The 21,227-nt window shown below is 37.9% G+C and overlaps 1 protein-coding gene and 1 non-coding gene across 7 annotated transcripts in view; both read left to right on the forward strand.

Moving 5' to 3' along the window:
- The window catches only part of ADAM32 (ADAM metallopeptidase domain 32), a 174,065-nt gene that overhangs the window by 50,507 nt on the left and 102,331 nt on the right, over positions 1–21,227 (forward strand). For all 6 annotated transcript variants that reach the window (XR_003032923.2, XM_059882235.1, XM_059882234.1 and 3 more), the window contains 3 exon segments: positions 5,827–5,898; positions 6,105–6,271; positions 15,550–15,631. Coding sequence is in view for 5 of the 6 variants with exons in the window: in XM_059882235.1 (XP_059738218.1) it covers positions 5,827–5,898; positions 6,105–6,271; positions 15,550–15,631 (321 nt within the window). In the remaining variant the exon portion in view is untranslated.
- On the forward strand, positions 2,108–2,179 carry TRNAR-ACG (transfer RNA arginine (anticodon ACG)). The gene has a single exon. It is a non-coding gene; the product is annotated as a tRNA-Arg (tRNA).

The raw sequence follows: 21,227 nt of genomic DNA on the forward strand, positions 1-21,227 counted from the left end.
AGGGCTGATCTCCTTCAGAATGGACTGGTTCAATCTTCTTGCAGTCCAAGGGAGTCTCAAGAGTCTTCTCCAACACCACAGTTCAAAAGCATTAATTCTTCGGCGTTCAGAATACTGGCAACCAGAGATAAAATTGCCAACATCTGCTGGATAATGGAAACAATAAGAGAGTTCCAGAAAAACATTTCTGCTTTATTGACTATGCCAAAGCCTTTGACTGTATGGATCACAGTAAACCGTGGAAAATTCTGAAAGAGATGGGAATACCAGACTACCTGACCTGCCTCTTGAGAAACCTGTATCCAAGTCAGGAAGCAAGTTAGAACTGGACATGGAACAACAGACTGGTTCCAAATAGGAAAAGGAATACTTACGTCAAGACTGTCACCCTGCTTATTTAACTTATATGCAGAGTACATCATGAGAAACACTGGGCTGGAGGAAGCACTAGCTGGAATCAAGATTGCCGGGAGAAATATCAATAACCTCAGATATGCAGATGACACCACCTTTATGGCAGAAAGTGAAGAAGAACTAAAGAGCCTCTTGATGAAAATGAAAGAGGGGAGTGAAAAAGTTGGTTTAAAGCTGAAGATTCAGAAAACTAAGATCATGGCCTCCAGTCCTATCACTTCATAGCAAATTGATGGGAAACAGTGGAAACAGTGGCTGACTTTATTTTTCTGGGCTCCAAAATCACTGCAGATGGTGATTGCAGCCATGAAATTAAAAGACACTTACTTCTTGGAAGGAAAGTTATGACCAACCTAGACAGCATATTAAAAAGCAGAGACATTACTTTGTCAACAAAAGTCCATCTAGTCAAGGCTGTCGTTTTTTTCAGTAGTTGTGTATGGATGTGAGAGTTGGACTATAAAGAATGCTGAGCACCGAAGAACTGATGCTTTTGAACTGTGTTGTCAGAGAAGACTCTTGAGAGTCCCTTGGACTGCAAGGAGATCCTACCAGTCCATCCTAAAGATCAGTCCTGGGTGTTCATTGGTAGGACTGATGTTGAGGCTGAAACTCCAATACTTTGGCCACCTGATGCGAAGACCTGACTTGTTTGAAAAGACCCTGATGCTGGGAAAGGTTGAGGGCAGGAGGAGAAGGGGACGACAGAGGATGAGATGGTTGGGTGGCATCACCGACTCAATGGATATGGGTTTGGGTGAACTCCAGGTGTTGGTGATGGACAGGGAGGCCTGGCGTGCTGTGGTTCATGGGGTAGCAAATAGTCAGACATGACTGAGCGACTGAACTGAATTCAACTGAACCAAATGACATAGAGTCACTGGGTGGATGAAAACATGTGCATGTGTGGTCTTCCACTTAGCATATCACTCTACTTAATCCCCCAATTAGTATGTAATTATTTTATACTCTTAGGTTCATCATGTTTCAATTATGACTCGAAATTACAATTATCTTTTATGTTTTGTTTGCCTATTGATTGTGAAACTGATAAACATATTTTACTCTTTTGATTATATAATGATTATTTGTTTTAATGAGATTGTATCATGGTTTGTCAACAGAAAATAATAGAATCCTGTATCATTAAAGTGAAAGTGAAGTCGCTCAGTCGTGTCTGACTCTTTGCGACCCCGTGGACTATAGCCACCAGGCTCCTCCGTCCATGTGATTCTCCAGGCAAGAATACTGGAGTGGGTTGCCATTTCCTTCTCCAGGGGAATGTTTCCTACCCAGGGATCAAACCCTGGTCTTCCGCATTACAGGAAGATGCTTTAACCTCTGAGCCACCAGGGAAGCTCTAAGTAGCACTAAAACTACCATTTAATAGAAAATCCTGTAATCACTTTTTAAAAATTAAATGTATATCAGAATTTTCTTGGAATTAAAAAACAAATGCAATTGCCAAGTACCGCTTTTGTTTTCCAGAGCTCCAGATGTGTTTCTAATGAGCAGCCATGTCTGAAAACAACTAGATTATATGATGACGTTTTACTTTTTCTATTTCGTATTCGGTCTTCTCATTTCATTTAGTTTGTGTGTTTTGATTTCTCTGTCTCTTTTTTGATGTTGTTGTTCTTTCTCAAGCCTTGTGTGTGTGTGTGTGTGTATGTATAAATAGTGTGTATAAACTTCCCTGGTAGCTCAGATGGTAAAGTGTCTGCCTACGATGCAGGAGACCCGGGTTCGATTCCTGGATGGGGAAGATCCCCTGGAGAAGGAAATGGCAACCCACTCCAGTACTCGTGCCTGGAAAATCCCATGGACGGAGGCGCCTGGTGGGCTACAGTCCATGGGGTCGCATAGAGTTGGACACGACTGAGTGACTTCCCTTTCTTTCCTTTCTTTCTTAGTGTGTATAATATATATTTTGGAAAATTTATGAATTTTGCCTATCTAAAATATTTATGACATTTTGATTCCACTTGTTTGACTCAGTATGAATAAAATGCTAGATTTCTAATTTATGTTCAGTCAAAACTTTGATATAGTTCCATGTATTTTGGCATCTAGTATTACTGCTAAAATTCTAGAAAATTTATTATCTTAGTGATTTTTTAAAAAAAATTCGAATCAGGCTTGAAACTTTTAATCCAATTCTGAGAATTTAAAGATATATTATGTTGTTAAAAAAAATCCAGGAAATTAACATGTGATACTGTATTACTAACTGAAGTGCAGATTTTGTTCACATTTCACAAAATTTTATGCTAGTGTCCATTATTTGTTTTCACACATTATTCAAGACTCCACATTGTATTTAATTGCACTGAGAAGCTTCAGCTGCATGCAACAAGTTCTGGTAAATTCTCTTCATTTTTATTCTGTTGCAGATATTTTCTGATTTTCCTTCTTTAGGGCTTTTTAGATATATCCATCATTGAAAAGTGGGCTTTTAATTACCACATACATGGGATTTTTAAAAGCATCTTGGGTATTAATTTCTCATTTTGGTATTAATTTCTCACCGAAATCCTTTCTTCTTCGCAGTCACCCTCTGTTTTTTTCAGTCTTCTAACTTTATTGAAGTTTTCAGTGGCTAAGTCAAAGAACTCTGTTGGTAAATGCCACATTGCACTTGAAAATATGTGGGTTATTTTCAAATATATTTTGATATTTATTTCTAATATAATTCCACAGTGATAAGAGAACAGACTCTGTATGATTTCAGCACCTTTATACCATGAAACTTTTATACCTTGTTTTATGTCCCTGGACCCTGGAGAAGGGAAAGGCTACCCATTCTAGTATTCTGGCCTGGAGAATTCCATGGACTGTATAGGCCATGGGATCGCAAAGAGTGGGACACGACTGAATGACTTCCACTTCACTTATGTCCCTGGATATATTCCAGTGTCTCCTAGTTTATCATCTATGGGAACTTGAATAGAATTTTTATCCTACTGTTGTGTGAAAATTGTATAAATCTTAATTATATTGAATTGGCTCATAGTGCTCTTCAGGTTTACTATATCCTTCTACTTCTCTGTATATTCATTCCATTAATTTTTGAGAATCTGATATTGAAAGTCCAACTAAGAATCTTAATTTACCTACTTAAAAAATTAAAAAATTGTAATACATAGTGGAACTATATGTAACCTTGTTCTGTATTTCCCAAATCTCCTGTAAATGTGTTATCATACTGTCATAATTAAAAAAAACAACAACAACAGTGCATTACTGGATAAAGACATAAAGACACAACTGTAACCCGGGATACTATAAGAGCATGTAAGGAGGTGTTTGAAAATGTAGGTTTTATTATTATTTAGGCATGCTGATGCCAACAGATGGGGAGATGATTGCTATTGGAAAGACACTTTGTTTCGCAGTTCCCAAGAGGAAAGGGTGTACCACATCATGCCACGTGGGGAATCACCAAGAGTAGGTCAAGAGACAGAAGGAGCCATAGGAAAACATGGCAGGAACCTTTATTATGGTTCCTATAGGAAGAAATAGCAAGGCAAGGTAAACAGGTTTAGGATCGGCTAGTTTGGAAAGTTGCAGTGGGTTCTGGAGAATCAAGGTTGTTTAAAGGTATTTCGTACCTTGCCTTTGGATGATTAGGGCAGGGGAATTGGAGCGTGAGAACCTCGTGGCTCAGATCGTAAAGAATCTGCCTGCAGTGCAAGAGATACAGGAGACCTGGGCTAGATCCCTGGGCTCGAAAGATACTCTGGAGGAGAATGGCTACCCGCTCCAGTATTCTTTCCTGGAGAATCCCATGGACAGAGAAGCCTGGTGGGCTACAGTCCCTGGGGTCACAAAGACTCGCACATGACTGAGCGACTAACAGTTTCACTTTTCACTAACCTGTAAAAGTGAAAAACTGAGAAAAAAAATAAAAAACCCTGATAAAGGAGATTATTGGAGGTTGTGTTCTGATTTGGTTAGTTTGGCAGTGGGAGGAGGGTAGGGCCAAGGAAGACCTATTGTGAAACCTTTCTTTGCAAGGGCACATAAGACTGTTCTGTTCAGATAACTGAAAGAAGTTTAGGATGATTAATACACAAGGCTGAACAGGGGAAAGGGAAAGAAATGAAGAACTGATATGATACTTGGATTTTATCCTAAAGGTACAGTCAATGAATGATTTTAATCAGAGAAATGACATGTTGATATTTTCATTTTAGAATCATGTTTGTAAACAGTGTAGGGGCAGGAATGCTGGTGAAAAGATTGAAGAAAGATAAAGCATTTAAGAGACTGTTGCAGTAATCAAGATAAACTTTTATAAATCAATAGATGGGAAAGGCCAATTTTAAGTTACTGAGCTTCAGTTAGAAGAACTTGTAAATTGATTTGATTTATTCATTTTTTGGATAACTTTATTAAGCGTCACCTACATCTCCAGTTACTGTTTTATTTATTGGGAATAGAGTAGTGAACAAAACAGAAAAAGTTTTGCTGTCATAGAACATGTAGTATAATAAATGTGGGAGGTCATAAATGATAATAGAAGAATAGATAATGAAGAAGTGGGAATCTGAGGGGGAGCATATTTTTGAGGGAGGATGGTCAGTGTAGTTTTGAATATGCTTATCTTGAGGGTCCTGTGGAATATCCAAGGGATAGTGTGCATTCTTCAGAGCTTAATTCAGACTTCAGTAGTTATACTAATTTGTGTGTATATGTGTGGTTTTGTGTGGTAGTTTCACATATGTAGCCTTTCCTAACTACCACCGCTTGGAATGGAGACACTCAAGAGCACTATCATCAGAAAGCTTTCTTATGTTATCCCTCTGGAGTCATTCCCATCTTTCCCCACTTCCCTACTTCTTGACCTTTGGTAATCACTAATCAACTTCTCCCTCTGTGATTTCAGGAACACTGCATAAATGTTACCATGGAGTATATATCCTTTGAGATTTGTTTATACTTAGCATAATTTTTTTTAGGTTTACCCAAGATGTTCCATATATCAACAGTTCAGTAAGGTCTCTTTTTTTCTTTTTATAACTAAGTAGCATTTTTACTGAGTAGCATGTTATGAATGTACTGGTTTGTTTAACCCTTTGACCATTGAAGGACATATGAGTTGTTTCCACACATGCATGGGTTTTTGTGAGCATCAGTTTTTATTTCTTTAGGATAAATGCCCATGAGTGCAATTGCTAGGTCTATTACCCGCTTTGAAACAAGTTGCCAAACTATCACCCAGAGTGGCTATATGATTTTATATACTACAGTATGTGAGTGGTTCAGTTTATATTCATTTTTTGTTGCTGTCTTATTTTGAAGTGTTCTAACCCCAAAGGAGCTTCAACCTGAGAGAGTAGATGGAGAGTAAATCTCAAACATATTATATAATAAATCATATTAAAATTTTAAATTAATTATGTTTTTCAGTTTGATTACCTGGGCTCTGATAGCATGATAGTAACAAATAAAATCATCGAAATTATTGGCCTTGTAAATTCGGTAAGTATTTTCCTTTTCATACTAGTCAGGAAAATTCATACTAAGTTTGAAATTGTAATTCACATTAACTTGATGTGGTGCTTTTGAAGAATTAAGTTGTCCATATAAATTGAGTGTGAATTTATCAAAGATGGAATTAATTTAATTATAAATGTAATTTAATACATAAAAATTAATTTTTCATGCATTTATCTCTCTCTTTTTAGATGTTTGCCCAATTAAAAATTTCTATCGTGCTGTCATCTTTGGAACTGTGGTCTGATAAAAATAAGATCTCTACAGCTGGTGAGGCAGAAGAATTATTGCATAGATTTTTAGAATGGAAAAATTCCTATCTTACCCTGAGGCCTCATGATATTGCATATCTATTCATGTAAGAATAATGTTTCAGTTTTCTTAGAAATCAAAGATTTGTGATATTGTTGTAGCTTAATTTAGGGAATTGTTCATTTTTGACTGTTCACACTTTGGTTATTTTTTATGCACTCATTCAGCCCTCATACTCTCTTTCTGGTTATCAGACAATAAAAGAAGATTACTAAAATTTATTTCTATGCTTATCAACATTTACTGATGAGATTGACATTTCAAGAGGTTAAACCAACTCAGGATTTTGATGTCTAGGTTTTGGACCTACACTTAGTAACTCCAGAGTCAGTAATCTTAATCACTACATAAAAAGAAGGGATTTGCCTTGGGAAGTTTATATTATTATAATAAGTTTTGATCAAAGGCTTGGTAGAGTACTTGGTAGAGTATTTTATCCTAATGAATTTTCTACATTATTTTAAATGTTAGTTTTCTAACAATCAATTGTAAGTGTATACTTAATCATTGTATCCATATAAAATTTACTAGCAATTATGATCATCATGTCTTTCAATAAATCTGCATGTACATATTTTGAATTTGGCATGGTGATATTTCTTTTTGCATATGTAAGATTAATCTTTTCCCTACATCTGTTACTGGTGGGTTATTTTTCTTTTCATTATTTTGACAGTCTGATGGATATAAAATTGAAATGTTTTTTAATTTCCTTTCTCCAAAGACTAGTAGATTTGAGCATCTTTTCATGTTTGTTAATCATTTGGATCTGTCCTTCTGAGATTGCCTTTTCATGTTATTTAACTAGTTCATTGTAATTTGTAAGGGGTATTGAATGTTTAGATACTAATCCATTGTTTATGTATATCAAAAATACTTTTTCCATGTCTGTAATTTTTCTAAGATATTTAAATTTTTTTTTTGCTCCATAAAATCTTTAATGTTTTTAGGGCCAAGTTTGCTAATCTTATTTTTACTTCTGGATTTCCTATTTGATGAAGATCTCCTCCAGCCCTAAAGTTTAGTCTGCAAATTTTTGTTAAATAATAAATATTATTGTGTTTTATAAATGAGTTTTCAATGCATTTTAGTCTAATATTTATATAACAAAAAATAAGTAAAATTTTATTTTCTTCCAGTTAAATAGCCAATTTTGCCATGAATTAAATGATTACCTTTGGCAAACATTTGTCAAGTCCCACAAACAACCTCTTGAAATGTTTAGAGATAAAAGTAAATCTATATATCAATGTGTTATTTGTAGACTTTTTGATACTAGTCATTCTCACAAGTGTGAAGTGATATCTCATTGTGCTTTTGATTTGCACTTCCTTGATAATTAGTGATACTGAGCATCTTTTCATGTATTTCTTGGCTATCTATATGTCTTTGGAAAAATGTCTTTTCAGGTCTTCCGTTCATTTTAAAATCAGACACAGGAGACATGGGTTTGATCCCGGGGTGTGATGATCCCCTGGAGTAGGAAATGGCAACCCACTCCAGTATTCTTGCTTGGGAAATTCCATGGACAGAGGACCCTGGCGAGCTACAGTCCATGGGGTCTCAAAGAGTCAGACATGACTGAGCATGCATGCCTTATATGATTTTTTAGTGTTGAGTTGTATGAGTTCTTTATATATTTTAGATATTAATCTATTATCAGATATATCATTTGCAAATATATTCTTCCACTCATTAGGTTGCTTTTTCATTTAGTTGATATCTTCCTTCACTGTGCAGAACAGTTTGGTTTCATGTAGTCCCATTTGTTTAATTTTTACTTTTATTTCCATTGCCTGGGAAGACAGATGATAAAAAATACTGCCAAGACTGATATCAAAGATTATACTGCCTATCTTTTCTTCTAGGATTTTAAGGTTTTAGGACTTAAATTTAATTCCTTAATCCCCTTTGAGGTTTTTTTGAATATGTTATGGAGAATTGTCCAGTTTCAAGAATGTGGCTGTCTAGTTTTCCCACCACAATTTATTGAAGAGGCTATCTTTTACCCCTTGTGTGTTCATACTTCTTTTATCATAGATTATCAACCAAATAAACTTGGATTTATTTCTGGGCTGTCTATTCTGTTCCATGGATCTATGTGTCTGTTTTTTGTACCAGTACAGCACTGTTTTAATTAATATAGCTTTGTAGTATAGTTTGATATCAAAGAATGAAATATTTCCAGCTTTGTTCTTTTCCTCAGAATTGCCTAGCCTATTTGAGGATCCATTAAAATTATAGTATTCTTTGTTCAAATTTGGTGAAAAATGCTGTTGATATTTTGATAAAGGATTACATTGAATCTATAGATTGTATGAGATTTTAACATAATAATTCTCCTAATATGTGAACACATATGTCTTTCCCTCTGTTTGTGTTCTCTTTAGTATCTTTCATCAGTGTTTTACTAGTTTTCTGAATATAGGTCTTTTATATGTTGGTTAGATTTATTCCTGAGTCTTTTAATTTTTTTTGATGTGATTGTAAATAAGATTGTGTTTTTATAAAGAAGTTTAAGTAGTTTTTAAAAAAATGATTGTTCTTTTTAAAAATGATTTTATTTATTTATTTTTGGCTGTGCTGGGTCTTCATTGCTGTGTACACTTTTCTCTAATTGTGGCGAGCAGGGGCTCCTCTCTAGCTGTGGTGCACAGGCTCCGCGTTGTGGTGTCATGACCTCTAGGGCACACTAGCTTCAGTAGTTGCAGCTCCTCGGCTCTAGAGCACAGGCTTAATAGTTGTGGCATATGGGCTTGGTTGCTCCATGGAATGTGGGATTCCCGGACTAGGGATTGAGCCTGTACCTACTACACTGGCAGTCAGATTCTTTACCACTGAGTCACCAGGAAGCCCGAAATTGTCTTCACTTCTCTTTCTGGTAAAATTTATTAGTGTATAGAAGCACAACTAATTATATTAATTTTGTATCCTGAAACTTTACAGAATTCATTGATGAGTTCTAACAGTTTTTTGTGGCATCTTTAGGATTTCCTATACATAGTATCATGTCATCTGCAAACAGTGAGTTTTGCTTCATCCTTTTCCATCCTTTGGATTCCTTTTACTTCTTTTTCCAGTTCGAATGCTATGGCTAGGACTGCCAACACTATGTTGAATATAGTGGTGAGAATATAGTGAGCATCCTTGACGTGTTCCTAGTCTTAGAGGAAATGCTGCCAGTTTTTCATTCCGAGGTATGATGTTAGGTGCTGCAGGTTTGTCTTATACGACCTTTATTATGTTCCGTATGTTCTTTTATAGGGCTTCCCTGGTGGCTCAGTGGTAAAGAATCTGCCTGCCAATGCAGGATTATGGGTTTTATCCCTGGACATGGGTTCCATCCATCCCTGGGAAGATCTCCTGGAAAAGGAAATGGCAACCCACTCCAGTATTCTTGTCTGGGATATCCCATTGACAGAGGACCCTCGTGGGCTACAGGCCATGGGGCCACAAAATAAATGTACTAAATTAACTAAAATGTACCTTAGCCACTGAACAAAATGTTCATTTATACCCATTTTGTTGAGAATTTTTTGCCATAAATGCATGGTAAATGTTGTCAAAAGCTTTTTCTGTGTTGGTTCAAATGACTATTTTTTTTACTCTTCAATTTGTTAATATATATGACATTGATTTGGAAAACTCAGCAGTGGTCACAGGACTGGAAAAGGTCAGTTTTCATTCCAAGCCCAAAGAAAGGCAATGTCAAAGAATGCACAAACTACCACACAATTGCACTCATCTCACACACTAGTGAAGTAATGCTCAAAATTGTCCAAGCCAGGCTTCAACAGTACATGAATGGTGAACATCCAGATGTTCAAGCTGGATTTAGAAAAGGCAGAAGAACTAGAGATCAAATTGCCAACATCCGTTGGGTCATTGAAAAAGCAAGAGAATTCCAGAAAAACATCTACTTCTGCTTTATTGACTATGCCAAAGCCTTTGACCATGGGGATCACAATAAACTGTGGAAAACTCTGAAAGAGATAGGAATCCAGACCGCCTGACCTGCCTCTTAAGAAATCTGTATGCAGGTCAGGAATCAACAGTTAGAACTGGACATGGAACAATGGACTGGTTCCAAATTGGGAAAGGAGTACGTCAAGGCTGTATATTGTCACCCTGCTTACTTAACTTATATCCAGAGTACATTGTGAGAAACACTGGGCTGGATGATGCACAAGCTGGAATCAAGATTGCTGGGACAAATATCAATAACGTCAGATAGTCAGATGACACCACCCTTATGGCAGAAAGTGAAGAAGAACTAAAGAGCCTCTTGATGACAGTGAAAGAGGAGAGTGAAAAAGTTGGCTTAAGGCTCAACATTCAGAAAACTAAGATCATGGCATCTGGTCCCATCACTTCATGGCAAATAGATGGGGAAACAGTGGAAATAGTGACAGACTTTATTTTTTGGGTCTCCAAAATCACTGCAGATGGTGACTGCAGTCATGAAATAAAAAGACACTTACCCCTTGGAAGGAAAGTTATGACCAACCTAGAAAAGTTATGACCAACCTTTGTTTTGCCAACAAAGGTCTGTCTAGTCAAGGCTATGGTTTTTCCAGTGGTCATATATGGATGTGAGAGTTGGGCTGTAAAGAAACCTGCGTGCCGAAGAATTGATGTTTTTAAACTGTGGTGTTGGAGAAGACTCTTGAGAGTCCCTTGGACTGCAAGGAGATCCAACCAGTCCATCCTAAAGGAGATCAGTCCTAAATGTTCATTGGAAGGACTGATGCTGAAGCTGAAACTCCAATACTTTGACCACCTGATGCGAAGAACTGACTCATTTGAAAAGACCTTGATACTGGGAGAGATTAAAGGTGGGAGGAGAAGCAGACTGGTCTCCTTTCGGATGGACTGGTTGTATCTCCTTGCAGTCCAAAGGACTCACAAGAGTCTTCAACACCACAGTTCAAAAGCATCAATTCTTCGGTGCTCAGCTTTCTTTATAGTCCAACTCTCACATCCATACATGACCACTGGAAAAACCATAACTTTGACTATACAGACATTTGTAGGCAAAGTAATGTCTCTTCTTTTTAATATGTTGTGTAGGTTTGTCATAGCTTTTCTTCCAAGAAGCAAGCATCTTTTAATTTCATGGCTGCAATCACCATTCACAGTGATTTTGGAGCCCAGGAAAATAAAGTCTGTCACTGTTTCCATTGTTTCACCATCTATTTGCCATGAAGTGATGGGACCATATGCCATGATCTTAGTTTTTTGAATGTTGAGTTTTAAGCCAGCTTTTTCACTCTCCTCTTTTACCTTCATGAAGAGGCTATTTAGTTCCTCTTTGCTTTCTGCCATAATGGGGGTGTCATTTGCATATCTGAGGTTATTGATGTTTTTCCCAGCAGTCTTGATTTCAGCTTGTGTTTCACCCGGCCCAAACTTTCCCATGATGTACTCTGCATATAAGTTAAATAGCAGGGTGACAATATACAGCTTTGACATACCCTTTCCCAATTTTAAGATGTTGAACTTTGATGCATTAATAGTAAGACTGGTGACAGGGAATTTATCCCATTAGAAATATAGAAATTATGGTACAATCAGCATCCTTAAACTTAAGTAATGATCCTTCTTGATATCTTGATGTTATTTTAAAGCACCAATATATTTTTCATATGAGTAATGTGCTGCATGTTAACTCACTTCAGTTGTGTCTGACTCTTTGCAACCCCATGGACTGTAGCCTGCCAGGCTCCTCTGTCCATGGGATTCTTCAGGCAAGAATGCTGGAGTGGGTTGCCATTTCCTCCTGCAGGGGATCTTCCTGATCCAGGGATTGAAACCATGTCTCTTACATCTCCTGCATTGGCAGGTGGGTTCTTTATAATTAATGCCACTTAGGAAGCCCCTTAGTAATGTAATATAGTAGAATAAATACCTTGAAATTTATGATAATTAACAGTAATTTCCTGTCGTCTCCATACTCCAGATTTATGATCTTAGTCCTAAAGGAGGAATAGTGAACATAGCAAGTTTAATTTTTTTAAGCCTTTTACAATCTTTCCTTTATTCAACAAATGTTTATTGAGATAACATAGCATAGTGATTCAAATTTAAGCTCTGGAGGCCAACTGCCTGCATTTAAGTTCAGCCCTGTCTGTCACCTAGGGCAATTGATGTTTTCTGCCTCAATTTCCCTATATTTGCTTTTGTTATTGTTATTCTTTCCCATCTTTACTGAGTTATAATTGATAAGTAAAAATTTTATATATTTAAGGGGTACAGTGTGGTTTTTTAATAGCATTTGAAGATTGTTTATTATTTATTTATTTTGGCTGTACTGGGTCTTTGTTGCTGTGTGAGGGATTTCTCTAGTTGTGACAAGCGGAGGTTACTCCCTAGTTGCAGTGTGCAGGCTTCTCTTTGTAGTGAATTCTCCTCTTGCAGAGCATGGGCCTCAGAGTATGTGGGCTTCATTAGTTGTGGCCTGTGGGCTCTGGAATGCGGGCTCAGTATTTGCTGCATATGGGTTTAATTGCCCCGAGGCATGTGGACTCTTCCCAGAACCATGTCCCTTGCCCTGGCAGGAGGATTCTTAACCACTGACCACCAGGGATGTCCACAATGTGATGTTCTGATATATGTATACATTATAAAATTATAATCAAGTTGATTAACATATCCATCATCTTATACAGTTACCATTTTTTGGTGTGTGGTGAGAAAATTTAAGTCTACTCTAGCAAATTTCACATATACAATACAGTATTATTAACTCTAGTCATCTGACTGTACATTAGATCTCTAGGACATATTCATCCTGTGCAACTGAAACTTTATACCTTTAACCATCTTCCCATTTCCCCCATTTCCCAACCCCTGGCAACCACCATTCAACTCTTTGCTTTTATAAGTTGACCCTTTTAGATTCCACATATAAGCAAGATCATACAGTACTTCACTTTTCATATTTGGCTTACTTCACTTAGCATAATGTCCTCCAGGTTTATCCATGTTGCAAATGGCAGGATCTCCTTCTTTCTTGAGGCTGAATTATATTCCACTGTGTATGTACATCATATTTTCTTTATCCATCCATCTCTCAATGGAATTTAATTTAAAAAATGGGCCTCTTGGGCATCATCTTGCATGACTGGGGGCACTCACTATGTTCTCACCTTTCCTTGTGGGAGAAATCGTGGCTGAAGGCATGTCTCTTGGCACTGAGCTGTGCTGCGTTGGGGGAATGGTGACGTGGGCAGAGTGAAACTGTTTTTACCTAAGAATGTGAATGTTTCTGGATTTTTTTGCTCAAATGTGGTATGGGACCCTTCCTTGGACTCCTAGGCCACAAAAATACTGTCATCTGTGAGTATTTCTCAAAATTGTCTCTGGAGAGAGAGATGAGGGTTAAAAGTTCCAAGTCTGCCATCTTGCTGATGTCATTGCAGAAGATTAATGTTAGTACATTATGTCTGTTTATAGTTTAAAGGAGGAAGAAACAATGAGAGTGAGAGTGAGAACAAGAATAAGAGTGAGAGAGAGATCCAAAGTAATGAATCAAATTAGAAGTGTGAAGGCAGATTTAGACGTCTTTAAACTCAAAGGAAGGTGGAGAGCATTACAGGTTATTGAAGCAGTGTACTTAGATATATAGTACACTTATATAGATATACTTATAGATATAGATAAATTTGGAAGGAATGATGCTAAAGCTGAGACTCCAGTACTTTGGCCACCTCATGTGAAGAGCTGACTCACTGAAAAAGACTCTGATGCTGGGAGGGATTGGGGGCAGGAGAAGAAGGGGACGACAGAGGATAAGATGGTTGGATGGTATCACCAACTTGACGGACATGAGTCTGAGTGAACTCCGGGAGTTGGTGATGGACAGGGAGGCCTGGCATGCTGCGATTCATGGGGTCTCAAAGAGTCAGACACGACTGAGTGACTGAACTGAATTGAATAATTCTTTTCAGAGTATGGAATTCATAGTTATAACTATAGTGAAACCTCTGTAGGAGGAGAGGGAAACAAGCAACATTGAAGAAGTAAAACATTAAATCTTGATAACTGATTTGATGTGAAGATTGGGTGGGCAGTATTAAGTAAAAAGTTATTATTGTATCCAGCTCATCAGGAGTATGGATAGAGTTTAGGGGAAAGTCTTATCTATTGGGAGAACTGTCTTGAATGAAGAAAGAATTTAAGCAATAATTTGATATTGGACTGTAAATCTAAACTTGGGTGTTAAGGGCAAATACTTGGATACAAGTGCTAAAGGGTAGAGATGTATAGTATCAGAATAAGGGAGCAGTGGAGGGACAGTGCAATTGTGAAGTAAAGTGCAGTTGAGACTGAGGGGACATTTCAAATTGAGAATTGAGTATCAAGCTTTTCTACATACATCCTGGAATGTTTGTTTTGGCTGGGGCTCTAATGATGGAAGAATATGTTTGGAGCATCTATATCTTAGTAATTGAAAGTACAACCCTGGATTCAAACTGTCTTAAGTTCATATCCTTCAGCAGTACTTATTAACTCTGCTGCCCTGAGCAAGTTATTTGTACTTTCTATCTGATATTTGATTTGTTCAGTGGGGACAAATAGTATCTATTTCACTGGGTGGATTTGAGAATTAAATAGAATAATTTATATAAATCTCTAAGAATAGTGGTATTATTATATGGCAGGCTATATGGAGTCTTTTTCAAAGCAGAAAAAAATTAATTTAAGTTGTAGAACAATATAGTCATTACAGTAAGAAAATGGTGAGCTTACCTGTATTTGAGTGAAAACTTTTAATCCATACATTAAAGCTACTTTTCATTGTTATTGAGCAAAATGCTTTTGATTGAAATGTTTGATCAAAGTCTTTGGTGCATATGTGTGTACTCAGTTGTTAAGTCATGTCCAACTCTTTGTGACCCCATGGACTGTAGCCCACCAGGCTCCTCTGTCCAGGGGGTTTCCCAGACAAGAATACTGGAGTGGGTTGCCGTTTCCTTCCAGGGAATCTTCCTGACCAAGGGGTCAAACCCTGGTCTCCTGCATTGCAGGCAGATTCTTTACTGTCCCTTTACAGGGAAGCCTGTAAAGGCTTTGGTAACCTTAACCAAATGTCACAAGAACAGTAAAGTCATCAAAAATTTGGATTCACTGGATATGTTTTAGAAACCCAAAGTGCTTAATCTCATTTAATGAACACTGTTTTACAAATGTGAAACAAAGACATAAAGATTTCACTTCAGTTTGCTTCAGACTAGAATTTTATGAACTATAGGAAAATTCTCAGCAAGAAATATCATATATGAATTGTCAAAATTAACTATCACTTAATACTTATTTATTTAGCTTTAGAGAATATCCAAATTATGTGGGAGCTGCATTTCCTGGAAAGATGTGTGTTACCGGTTATTCTGCAGGAGTTGCTTTGGTATGTAATGACTTAATCTTATTTGAAAACAAGTGCATTAAAAATTTTCCCAGCATTATGGCATGTATTTTACACATTTTACATTTATATTTACATTTAGATATTGCATTTATATTTTCATCACTGTTAAAACTTTGAAATATGTAGAATTAGTAGAATTCATAGAATTCTGAAGTGCAAAGTATCTTATTACAGATATTTGGAAGTTAAAGTGGAATAAAATATCACAGATACACTTGTATTCCTTACTATATTGAAGAATGCATCATGAAAAGATCTGCAAAGATATTCCTATAACCTAAATAGATTTTTTTTTCTTGTAGGTATAAAATTGGAGATGTAGTCTTACAGATAAAATAACTTCAAAATCAAATCAAGTGATCAACCAAAAATATGATAAAAATTCTTTAAAATGTTTCAAACTTTCATGTTATTGTTCAGTTGCTCAGTCATGTCCAACTCTTTGTGACGCCATGGACTGCAGCATGCCAGGCTTTCCTGTCCTTCACCATCTCCTGGAGTTTGCTCAGACTTATGTCCTTTGAGTCAGTGACTCCATCCAACCATCTCATCCTCTGCTGTCGCTTTCTCCTTTTGCCATCTATCTTTCCCAGCATCAGGGTCTTTTACAATGAGTTGGCACTTTGCATCCAGTGGCCAAAGTATTGGAGCTTCAGCATCAGTCCTTCCAATGAATATTCTGTGTTGATTTCCTTTAGAATTGACTGGTTGGATCTCCTTGCAGTCCATGGGACTTTCAAGAATCTTCTGCAGCACCACAATTTGAAAGCATCAGTTCTTTGGCGCTCAGCCTTTTTTATGGTCCAGTTCTCATATCCATACATGACTACTGGAAAAACCATACCTTTGACTATATGAATCTTTGTTGGCAAAGTAATGTCTCTTTTTTAACATGCTGTCTAGGTTTGTTATATCTTTCCTTCCAAGGAGCAAGCATCTTTTAATTTCATGGCTGCAGTCACCATCAGCAGTGATTTTGGTGCCCAGAAAAATAGTCTGTCATTGTTTCCATTGTTTCCTATCAATTTGCCATGAAGTGATGGAACCAGATGCCATGATCTTCAATTTTTGAATGTTGAGTTTTAAGCCAGCTTTTTCACTCTCTTTTTTTACCTTCATCAAGAGGCTGTTTAGTTCCTCTTCACTTTCTGCCATAAGGGTGGTATCATTTGCATACCTGAGGTTATTGATATTTCTCCTGGCAGTCTTGATTCCAGCTTGTGCTTTTTCCCAGCTTGGCATTTCTCATGATGTACTCTGCATATAAGTTAAATAAGCAGGATGACAATATGCAGCCTTTATGTACTCTGTTCCCAATTTGAAGCCAGTCCATTGTTCCATGTCCGGTTCTAATTGTTGCTTCTTGATCTGCATACACGTTTCTCAGGAGGCAGGTCAGGTGGCCTGGTATTCCTTTCTCTTTAAGAATTTTCCAGTTTGTTGTGATCCACACAGTCAAAGGCTTTAAGTGTTGTCAGTGAAGCAGACGTAGATGTCTTTCTGGAACTCTCTTTGCCTTTTCTATGATCCAGCAGATGTTGGCAATTTGATCTCTGGTTCCTCTGCCTTTTCTAAAACCAGCTTGAACATCTGGAAGCTCATGGCTCACATACTGTTGAAGCCTATCTTGGAGAATTTTGAGCATTACTTTACTAGCCTATGAGATGAGTGCAATTGTGCAGTAGTTTGGGCATTCTTTGGCATTGTGTTTCTTTGGGATTGGAATGAAAACTGACCTTTTCCAGTCCTGTGGCCACTGCTGAGTTTTCCAAATTTGCTGGCATATTGAGTGCAGCACTTTCACAGCATCATCTTTTAGGATTTGAAAAAGCTCAGCTGGCATTCTATCACCTTCACTAGCTTTGTTCGTAGTGATTCTTCTAAGGCTCACTTGACTTTGCATTCCAGGATGTCTAGGTGAGTGATCACACCATCGTGATTATCTGGGTTATGAAGATCTATTTTTGTATAGTTCTTCTGTGTATTCTTGCCACCTCTTCCTAATATCTTCTGCTTCTGTTAGGTCCATACCATTTCTGTCCTTTATTGTGCCCATCTCCCAGCTTTTCATGAAATGTCCCCTTGGTATCTCTAATTTTCTTGAAGAGATCTCTAGTCTTTCCCATTCTTTTGTTTTCCTCTGTATCTTTGCATTGATCACTGAGGAAGGCTTTCTTATCTCCCCTTGCTTCTCTTTGGAACTCTGCATTCAAATGGGTATATCTTTTCTTTTCTTCTTTGCCTTTACCTTCTCTTCTTTTCTTAGCTATATGTAAGGCCTCCTCAGTCAAACATTTTGCCTTTTTGCCCTTCTTTTTCTTGGGGATGGTCTTGATCACTGCCTCCTGTACAATGTCACAAACCTCCGTCCATAGTTCTTCAGGCCCTCTGTTTATCAGATCTAATCCCCTGAATCTATTTCTCACTTCCACTGTATAATTGTAAGGGATTTGATTCAGGTCATACCTGAATGGTCTAGTGGTTTTCCCTAGTTTCTTCAGTTTAAGTCTGAATTTTGCAATAAGGAGTTCATGATCTAAGCCACAGTCACTCCTGGTCTTGTTTTTTCTGACTGTATAGAACTTTTCCATCTTCTGTTGGAAAGAGTATAATCAGTCTGATTTTAATTTTGACCATCTGGCGATGTCCTTGTGTAGAGTCATCTCTTGTATTGTTGGAAGAGGGTGTTTGGTATGACCAGTATATTCTCTTGGCAAAACTCTGTTAGGCTTTGCCCTGCTTCATTTTGTACTCCAAAGCCAAACTTGCCTCTTATCCAGGTATCTCTTGACTTCCTACTTTTACATTCCAGTCCCCTGTGACAAAAAGGACATCTTCTTTTTGGTGTTAGTTCTAGAAGGTCTTTTCGGGCTTCATAGAACTGTTGAGCTTTAGCTTCTTTGACATTAGTGGTTGGGACATAGACTTGGATTACTATGATATTGAATGGTTTGCTTTGGAAATGAACAGAGACCATTCTGTTGTTTTTGAGATTGCACACAAGTACTGCATTTAGGACTTTTTTGTTTACTCTGATGGCTACTCCATTTCTTCTGAAGGATTCTTTCTCACAGTAGTAGATGTAATGGTCATCTGAATTAAATTAGCCCTTTCTAGTCCATTTTAGTTCACTGATTTCTAAAATGTTGTTGCCCACTCTTGGCATCTCCTGTTTGACCACTTCCTTGATTTACCTTGATTCATGTACCTAACAGTCCAGGTTCCTATGCAATATTGTTTTTTATAGCATTGGACTTGACTCCATCACCAGTCACATCCACAATTGGGAGTTGTGTTTGCTTTGGCTCCATCTCTTCATTCTTTCCTGAGCTATTCCTATAGCTTGGTTTTTATCTTGGCGATTTTGTTTGGTTCCGTTTTATAGTTTCTAGTTCCTTGGTTCAGTAATGTGTGTTTCCATTGACAATCTTTCTTAATTCCTTCAGCATTTTTGTTAATTGCTCTTTGAACTTGGGTTCTGGTAGATTTGGGATGTCTGTTACATTGTTTTTTTCAGAAGATTTATCTTTTTTTAACTGGGAGTAGTTCTTCTGCCTTTTCCTTATAGTTCTCTGACTATTAATTTAAGAGAAACAGTTATCTACTCTGGTCTGAAGGTCTGTTTTTATGTAGAACTGAAAGCTGAGCACAGAAGAATTGATGCTTTTGAACTGTGGTGTTGGAGAAGACTCTTGAGAGTACACTGGACTGCAAGGAGATCCAACCAGTCCATCCTAAAGGAAATCAGTTCCGGGTGTTCTATGGAAGGACTAATGTTGAGGCTGAAACTGCAACATTTTGGCCACCTGATGTGAAGAGCTGACTCATTTAAAAAGACCCTGATGTTGGGAAAGATTGAAGGCATGATGAGAAGGGGACGAGAGGATGAGATGGTTAGATGGCATCACGGACTCAATGGACATGAGTTTGGGTAAACTCCGGGAGTTGGTGATGGACAGGGAGGCCTGGCATGCTGTGGTTCATGGGGTTGCAAAGAGTCGGACACAACTGAGCTACTGAACTTAACTGAACTGACCCTTTATGTAAGATTGTGTAAGTCCAATAGTTTTGGTTCAAGGGCTGTTTTGATATGAATGCTTGACATGTCTTTCTCAGGGTGTGCTGGCCCTTGTCCCCTTGATAGGGGGTGTGCTTGTGGTGTGCTGACTGGAGCCTGCACTGGAGGTTGGGTGGAGCCTCTTCTTTGCTCTGTGGTTGTCACAGCCTTGTTGGGGACAGAATCTGCTCTTCAGTTGTTGGAATGGAAGTTTCCAGATCCTTTTCTAAACTGTTGTGTGAGGTAGGACTGGAGCACTCCTACTGGGACAGGAGCTGCTGTGAACTCCTCCCCAGGTGCTGTCCACCAAGATGTGTGATTGTGTGATGTTGCCCACCACTTGATGTGTGCACCCACTAAGTTTTCTGATTGTGGCACCTGGACTCATCTCTGTCATAGGAGTACCAATAATTAGCTCAGATGTCCCTCAGGCTTGAATGCATTGTTCTGGCCCCAAAACTCACTGGTCTGAGTCCTTCCAAAGTTATACTCCTGTGCCTGATTTGGGAGCGTGGATAATCAGCTTAAATTTCAGGTCCCCCACCTCCATGTTTGGGTACTCTGGAACTTTGCAAAACCCTCGGTGGTGGAAACCATGCTTTGTTGTGAGCATGCTGACAAGAAAACTGCTATGGTGCACCTGTGACCCTTGTTTTGTGTGTTGACAATGGGACTCTTATGGTGGACTCCCACATCATTCTGTACACATTCCCAGTCATGACCCAGACTATACTCCAGGCCCTTCAAGCTATCTCTGTATAGCCAAACTGAGTCCTTTCTCCAGACTGTCCATTGAAGCTTTGAGATTCAGAACTTGGCCACTTCACACTCATGAATATTTAGGCATGTGGGAAGCTTGCTGACATGCAAAGGCAGTCTGTGCTGTCTCTCTGTGCCCTGCTGGGGCGTAATCCACCTCCCACATTCTCCCTTGTGTCTCTGATGCTCCCTCTCTGTCCCAGCAGACCTCCCAGGTGGTAAAGGAGATTTCTAGAATAAGGGAACCTTTCTTCTTTCACAGCTCCCTGCCTAGGGGCAGAGGTCCCGTTCCAGTTCCTCTTTTCCCTTGTCCCTTCCTCGTACTCCACTATCTAAGAATCCTTCTTGCAGATTTAGTTGAATGTGATCTTACGCCTGCTTTCAGTAGATTTTCTGTGAGATGTGTTCTGCATGTAGATGTATTTTTGATGTATTTGTGGGAGGAGGTAAGTTCCAGGTGCCTCTATTCTGTCATCTTCATCTCCTCCCACTCAGTAGCATTTTCAAACTTTATACTTTTACTTCTCTTCTTCTCCAGGGTCTTATTCTTTTTTAGTTATTAATTATAGTTTATGTGCTTTTACATCTCTTTTTGTATTATATATCCTATAATGTATTTTATTATAATTGTTTTAGTATATTTGTTTTTCCACTTTTAAACTAGAGTGAATTATGCACCATCATGATGCTATCACAGTATCTAATTCTGACTATACACCTGCCATTAACAGTGACATTTATGCTAATTTTCTCATGTTT

Source organism: Bos taurus, chromosome 27, assembly GCF_002263795.3.
Source record: "Bos taurus isolate L1 Dominette 01449 registration number 42190680 breed Hereford chromosome 27, ARS-UCD2.0, whole genome shotgun sequence".
In the NCBI taxonomy this organism is placed as follows: domain Eukaryota; kingdom Metazoa; phylum Chordata; class Mammalia; order Artiodactyla; family Bovidae; genus Bos; species Bos taurus.